This window comes from Cupressus sempervirens, chromosome 10, assembly GCF_028749045.1.
Source record: "Cupressus sempervirens isolate cs-2001-9-10 chromosome 10, ASM2874904v1, whole genome shotgun sequence".
Lineage (NCBI taxonomy): Eukaryota > Viridiplantae > Streptophyta > Pinopsida > Cupressales > Cupressaceae > Cupressus > Cupressus sempervirens.
The window spans coordinates 169,282,603-169,290,654 of NC_143127.1; the positions used below are offsets into that span (position 1 = coordinate 169,282,603).

Sequence of the window (8,052 nt, forward strand, 5' to 3'; positions counted from 1 at the left end):
ATGTTTTCAAATCACTTTGAACTAAGGTTTGAAGTAGTTTGAAGTGGTTCAATAGTTCGAAGTGGTCCAATGGTTCGAAGTGGTTCGACATGCAGATTTAGAATCAAGGTTCAAGCTCAAATTTTCAATTTCAATGATCCAGTACAGAGGTATAGAGATCATTTAATTCGGGTTTAGATGACTTCACAGGAAGTTTCACTAGATTTATCAATTTCATTCAGAGTATACCAATTCAATGTTCAATCTTCAAAGCTGCAACTACATGGCATGAACTCTCAAATATATAAGATTCAAAATGATCAAGAAGTCTAGCCTAATTCAAAGCTTAACTCATCAGTCGTGGAATTACAAGTTTCAGTAAAAAGTTCAAGTCCAAGATGTTAGAGCCACCTCTCGGGTGTATATATATATATATCACCCCAAGCCAAAATTTCGTTAACAAATAGACAATATCCGTCCTATGATGGAATGGAATCAATGTGAATCATACATAATGTCCTTAAATAGGAACCTTGAAATGCAGTTCAATGCTTCAAGTATTCAGGATTTTATTGCGGATATTCAGAATTACAGGTCAGTAAAGGTAATAGTGATGGACATTTGAAGTCTATAACAAGAACCCGATAAATGTGGTTAAAAAGTTTTCATTAAATAACTTGTTTCAATTGATGAGAGCCCAGAAGTTCACTACCATGGAGAAAACATGAGAATATGTTGCACCAAATCTTGATCATACACAAAGTCATTGGGAAAAACTGAAACTCATCTTTATATTAGAAAGAGACCCAAGCACGTGAAAGATAAAGAAGAAAGTTGCAGAGTGTTTGCAAAATGTGTAATGTTCATGGCATGATGCCCGATTCCCAAATAATATGCATAAGAATATCAAAGTGATTGTAAATAAATCAAATCGACAGTGAGTATGTGGTAATAGTGTGATAATCATCTTGCACTTGCCAAATCATAAGCCGCGGTGATGAGTCAAAATGAGCATTCAGAATCATACTAAAGTGACCGGGTTACTGGTAGCGAAAGTCTGTGAGAAGGTTCAAAGCAACGGCTGGACCACCTATAATGAGGTTGCAAATGAACTTGTAGCTGAATTTGTAAATGTGGACAGGAATTGCGCTTCACCCAATTGTCAACAATATGAAGAGAAAAATATTAGGCGGAGGGTCTATGATACACTAAATGTTCTTATAGCAATGCATATAATATCAAAGGAGAAGAAGGAAATTCAATGGAAAGGCTGCTGATGATCTTGGCGGTTTGATCGAATATTTCAACAGGAAGAACCCGCAAGTGTCACAAGCATTATAATATTAACAACCTATCTCAATATCTTGATGCTGATGTCGAAAGTATCAACTCGAGCCTTGTTACTTTTCGAATGTGAGGTGAGCACAGGATCTGCGAATGGAACGCGTCTTCGTTATTTGTAACTCCATACCACTACACAAACTGGCATCCCAAGGTGACTGTGTCCGTGACAGTTTTGGAAAAATATAGTTGGTGACGCCAATCATAATGTGATAGAAAAGTCGAAGGGTAAAATTGCTGGTTTGGAGCCTATAAATTTTATAACTTTTGCAACACCTCAACTGGGGTCCAGGGGAAACAATCAGCTTCCATTTCTTTGTGGTATTCGTGTTTTGGAAAGTGCTGCAAGTTACAGCGCACACTGGTTTGTTGGAAGAACTGGCAAGCATATTTTCCTTAGAGATAATGATGATGGAAAACTTCCACTTTTGCATCGTATGGTAACTGATTATGGTGACCTGCATTTCATGTCTGCTTTTCATTCATTCAAAAGGCGTATTGCCTATGCAAATGTGAGGTATGATCATATGGTTGGGTGGCAAACTTCTTCTATTCGACGCCAAAGTGAATTGCCTGAGCTGCGCAAGGTTCCTTTAAATGAGAAGTATCGACACATCATGAACGTAAAGAATGGGGATTGTGCTACGAATAAGAGTATCTGCACTAAAAGATGATCATGTTACAGATCCAATTGAAGAGGAACTGATTGCAAGTCTTACTCAAGTGCCATCTATTCTAACGTGTTTACCCTTAATTCCAGAGACATCCTCTTTCATCCATTTGTAAATGTAACGTTTATAAATACGGAGTCCAAGGTGTTTGTAAAAAAAAAATCAACTTATACAACTCTTAAAAAGTTGGTCATCTAAGCTAATCCGGGAGAATGATAGTCATTCGGATAACACAAAGAAAGAAGAAAAAGAATCAATTATTATAACTGAAAAGCTACAGGAAATGAAAAGATGATAAATAAGCCGACAGCAGTAAGGAAAAGGGTTCCACTTTTTCTTCCCGAGACTGCAGACTATCTGTTATAAGAGGAGGGAAAAGAGTTATTCCAGATTTATTCCAGTTCTTGTGAAGGGGAGAAGGCAGAGTTTGTGTTTTCTAAACTGTGTGTTAAGGAAAAAGGGAGAAATTTTGATAATGACTTTGACTACAAATGTGTAAGAGGATCTTTATTGTCTTTACACTTTAGAGAAGGGAGACTGGAGGATAATTGCATCAAAATTTTGATTATGAGGCAATTTCTTTCCACTGATTACGATCTTTGTATTGTTTTCAGTTTTCTCTAAAATAAATTTTTATGTCACTGTTTTCTCATTACATTATCATTTCAAGATATCTTTAAAAGCTCTGATCCTTCATTTTCTCAAGAGGATGGAAGATACTTTCTTCGTTTTTGCTTTGTAATGCAGCATCCAGGCAAATAGACTTTGTGTTATTTGTTGTTCTTTTATTTTCAGTCACTTAGTTTCTGTATCTATTTTGTATTTACGAATAGATGTTTGTAAACCTTTTGTGCTTTCTAGTTAAAAGAATCCATATTTAAATTCATTATAAATCATGTACAAGGAGCTATACCCAACAAAATTCAGAGAAAGGTTATCAATCCAATGATAACCTATCCAATTATTAGTGTTGATTCAATCTTCCTATTTGGGCATTTAGAGTTAATTTGTATTTATTTTTTTGGAGGATAATCTATTCACTAACAAAACTAAACATAACTATGATAAAATATAGGGGTTACATGTTTTCAACTTGAAATTTGATACAGCTTCAAGTCTTGACCATTATAGGTAAGAGGTAGTACTTCACCATCTGGGTATGCTAGTTTGAATGAATTATTTTTGAAAGTTTGATGAACGATGAATGATCCTTTCCAGATTGTGTCAAATTTCTCGTGCATGCCCTTTGGTGCTCTTCTTTTATCCCACAATAGTACAATATCTCCCACCATAAACTTTTTTGGTTTGGTCCTCTTGTCAAACAAGTTCTTCACACACATTTGATGTTGTGTGATATAATCCACAATTTCTTCTCTTTCTTCTTTGAGTTTCCTTAGGTATAGGATTCTTTTCTCCAGCCCATCTTTGTAAATTTTGTCTTCGATCACTTTTCTCAATCTTCTAGTGGCTAATTCCAAGGCTAGCAGAAGATTAGCTTCTGCTCCATAGACTAGATCGAAAGGGGAGATTCCAATTGCCCTCTTTGGAGTCACCCTATCTGCCCAAAGTGCTTCGTAAATCTTTTTATGCCATGTTTCCTGATTATCTAACACTAGTTTTTTCATAATGTTCGCCAAATTCTTATTACTGGACTTAGCTTGACCGTTCCCTTGCAAAAAGTAGTCAAAAGAGTGACTGACTGTTATGTCATACTCAAAGAAAAACTTAGTAATTTCAACTGAAGAAAACTATGTTGCATTATCCATTATTAGTTTAATAGGCATGCCAAACCTAACCAGTATGTTCTCTTTTATGAATTTGCAAACTACTTCAGAGGTGGTTTTCTTGGTCACCTTCGCCTCTAACCACTTTGTAAAATAATCTATCACGGTGATGATATAGATGTGACCGACACTAGATGCAGCCTTAATAGGACCAATGAAATCAAGACCCCACAATTGGAAAGGACCTTCAATTACCATAGGCCTAAGAGGTAATGTAGCTAATTAAGGTCTGCCCATGAATATTTTGCATTTTTCACATTTCAAAACCCAATAGTAGGCATCTTTAAACATTCCGAGCCAATAATAACATTGTTGCAATATCTTAAAAGTAATGACTGAGGATGAGAAATGTCTGTCACATGCTTCATCACGAAACGTTTTCAACAATCTCTCTTGTTGTTGTTTATCTATGCACCTAAGGAAAGTACCATCTATCGATCTTTTGAAAAGTTTATCATCCCAAATCACATACTTAGCGGCTTTTTAATTTGAGATCTCTTCTTTGTTTTGATGTCAATCCTTCAGGACATTCACCATATGTTAAGAGGTATGTAATATTTTCGAACCAAGGATCCTGTAGACTCAACGCCAAAATTAAATGTTTTTCATCTAATTCTTCAACGTTTCCATTTTCTGCTATAGCTTTGCATAAGGCGTTACCTCTTACTAGCTTTGTAAGCTTAATTTCAATTTCATCCTCTTGTGTTTTAGCTATCCACATCCCTCTAGTATTGCACCCTACATCATGTTGAGTCAACACATTCTTTACTGCCACATCAGGTACATAACCATGGAATGAGAGTGTAGAATATAGAATCTAAAATTTTCCAAAGCTTTAACCATGGTGAAGGCATGTTTTTCAATCTGAGAGTATTTCAGCTAATGACTCGTTAGGGGTATACTCATGAGGGCAATAGGGGCTTGCACTCCTTTTTTTTCCTACATGAGGATAGTTGACAAGGTGTGTTTGAAAGAATAACAATAGATCATAAAATCTAATTTATAATCAGGATGACATAGGGCTGGGGCATTGGCAATGGTAGTCTTTATATTCTAGAAGGCTTGTTTTTTGACATCATCCCATTTAAAATTTGAATTCCATTTCATCATATCTACAATATATTTGGTGGTTTCAGTGAAATTAAGCATGAACCTTCTAAGTAAATTCACTTGTCCAAAAAAGGACTTAACTCCCATGTTCCTTACAAGTAGACTTAGTCTTCGGATGGCCTCAATTCATTCAGGATCAATTTTGATGCCCTCTTGTGATACTATATGGCACTGTAACTTTCCTTCTATCACATAGAAGATAGATTTCTTAGGATTTAGAGAGATTCCATGCTCCCGACATATTTGCAACACTTGCCTCAAATATTCTATGTGATTTTTCCTCTTCTTTGAGAATACAGTAAGGTCATCTAGGTATATGACAATTATTTTATCCTCCATATCAAAAAAATATTTATTCATACACCTTTGAAAAGTGGCACCAATGTTGATAAGGCTGAATCACATCCTATGGTATGCGAATGTACCCCATAGAGTGGTGAAAGTTGTCTTGTGTTGATCTTTGTCTTCCACTTCTATCTAGTTGTATCCTAAGAAGCCATCAAGCATGGACATCACTTTAGCTCTGGCCACGATTTGTAATAGATGGTCCATAATTGGGAGAGCATAATTATCCTTCAAAGATGCCTATTTTAGATTTCTAAAATCTACCCAGATCCTTATCTCTTCATGTTTCTTTCTAACTGGTGCTATGTTTTCTATCTAGGTAGAGTGATGAATAGGGTAAATGATTCTTGCCTTCAGCATCTTGTCAACCTCTCAAAATATGGCATCAGCTACCTTTAGATTATAGTTTCTCTACTTCTGTCGAAAAGGAGCTGCATTAGGTTTCAAGGAAATCTGATGTTTCATTTTTCGCCTCTGTAGCTTTTCAAATTCTCATAACTCCATGTGAATACATCTTGATATTCTATAAAAAGTTGTCTAGCAGATTCATTTTTAGCAGACATGCAAATTTTTTTGATATTGATCATTTTGGGACTTTGCATGTCTCCAATGTTTACCCCCTCATACTCACAAGTAGTAGGCCCTTTTTCTATTCTCTTTTCATTAATGTAAGTGCCATGTCTATTAAAAAAAAAATTCAGTGATACAAAATATGGGGGAATAATATTACCTTGTAACTAGATTGAATCAGTTCCATCTTCATTTTGCCTCTTGCAAGGATCTTCTTGAACGGTTTCATTGGGATGATCTTCAAGAATAGTTTTGACACTTTCTAAAAATAACCACAAACTTTTTTCATATTCAAACACTTGCCAAGCTTCTACATTGTTAGGTACTAAAGGTCTGTATACAATTTCTACTTGATATTGTTTGTTCTTGAATTATGGATGAGGAAGTAGTAAGGAGGTAGAAATGGCTAGCGAATCTACTTTAGAGTTCATCTCCCTCGACACTAATTCAATTGAGAATGGGTCTAATCCTTCAATTTCATCCCAGAACCCATTTTTATAATTTTTAATTTTATGATTCTTTACAGAGTATTGCCCTTTGATTTGTCACACAACAAGCTTTGCATCACTCTAAGCTCTCAGTATCTTTATCCCCTTTTCTTTTGCAACTATTATCCTAAGTAATAGGGCTTCATATTTTGCAGTGTTATTCATGTTCCCAAATTCTAACTTGAATGCCATGGGTTGAGGTTTTCCCTTAGGTGATATCAATACCACCCCTGCACTGGAACCAAATGAGGAACAAGTTTCATCAAATTCTAGCGTCCATATTGACAATGAGTCTTCTCCCTTAATAAGAATTTGATCTCTCAGCCCTTTGACATCTTGGTCATTTGAGACCTCTTCAATGAACAACATATAATTACCGAATTCCAATTATTGTAGAGAATTTGAGCTTTGGGATCATCTGACTTCAGAACTATGAACATGGCTTTCTCTTCAGGCTCTAACTTTACTTTCTTTCTCCCTATGGGTATAACTGCTTGAGACCAATCCATTTTTATTTCTTCTCTTATGTATCTGTAGAAACTTCTTCTCAAAAGAAAACCATAGTTGGCTAGAATATATGTGACTAGGATAGTTGGTAGTAATTTATTTTCTGGGTGGGAGGCCAGTGCTACTTGAGCCTCTTTGATTTCCCAAGTAGCATGACTCTTTTGGCATCCATAGAATAACACCTACCATGAACTCTGGTAAGAGTGAGGCCTATATTTTTAGCTACAGGATAAGGCATCACATTATCTGAGGCACCCAAATCAATTATATAGTTGCTTAGTTTATAATGACATGTAAAATGGGTCAAGTTTCTGTCTAGGAAAGGTCACTAAGATTGTGGACTCTTCTTGATAAAAAAAAGGTTAGATGTCAAGGATTCATCTTCTTCTTTAGTCATGAAATTATGATTTAAGTTTATATTATCTCCTTTGCAACAATCTACCAATCATTTTAATTTTGAGGGATTAGACTTCGAGTAATCTACATGGGAAATTTGAATTCTGGAATATTTACAAAATTGAACAAAATCAAGAGGCATTTTCCTTACCTAACTAAGAAATATTGGCTCGTTGATCAACATTTTCACCATTTGAAGTAGAAGCCTCATTACTACCTGGATGATGACTTGAAATCTAACTCTTATTTTTCTAGCTTCTAGTCAACATTGTATATGCAGTCTCGTTAATAGTAGCATAGCACTCACCTAGTCCTTCTAAATCTAACTCATACTCTAAAAATAAATTTTCAGAGTTGCCATTCGAGTATGAATTTGACTTAGGACCAGAGGTTGCAGGATTTAGTTCATTAGTGGATAGTAACTACATCATACAGGCTTTCTTGGGACAACTCTCATTATCATGATCTGTTGTTAAGTAAAAAAAACATATATTTTCCTTTCGGGGTGTCGCTTCAATAGCCTCTTCATAGAAACTATTCATTTGATAATTTTTACAATGTCTCATCAGATGAAGTGGTGTTACTAGTGCTTGTCTTGGTCTAAAATTCTCCTTTTCACTTCTCGATGGAGATCAAGTCATCTTCTAATTCAACTACTTTCTTCTAGGCATCTATCAAGTCTGTAAGATGGGATCTCCTCATATTGTAGTAAATATCTAGTGGCATCGCACATATAAAGAATGCCTTTAAATTACCCATAGTAGGTCTATCAGCAATAGGGATTATTTTAGTGATTTTATTGAAATTAGCAACAAAATCCCTCATACATACAACAGCCAATTTTTTGATAGATGTTAACTG

At 35.4% G+C, this 8,052-nt stretch overlaps 1 protein-coding gene across 1 annotated transcript; it reads left to right on the forward strand.

The window, feature by feature from the left end:
- The first annotated feature begins 986 nt into the window (after window positions 1-986).
- On the forward strand, window positions 987-1,994 carry LOC149533149 (uncharacterized). Its single transcript, XM_089805816.1, has 3 exons — window positions 987-1,175; window positions 1,290-1,397; window positions 1,494-1,994. The coding sequence occupies exons 1-3, from the start codon at window positions 987-989 to the stop codon at window positions 1,992-1,994; spliced, it is 798 nt and encodes a 265-aa protein (XP_089661942.1).
- Window positions 1,995-8,052: the final 6,058 nt, after the last annotated feature.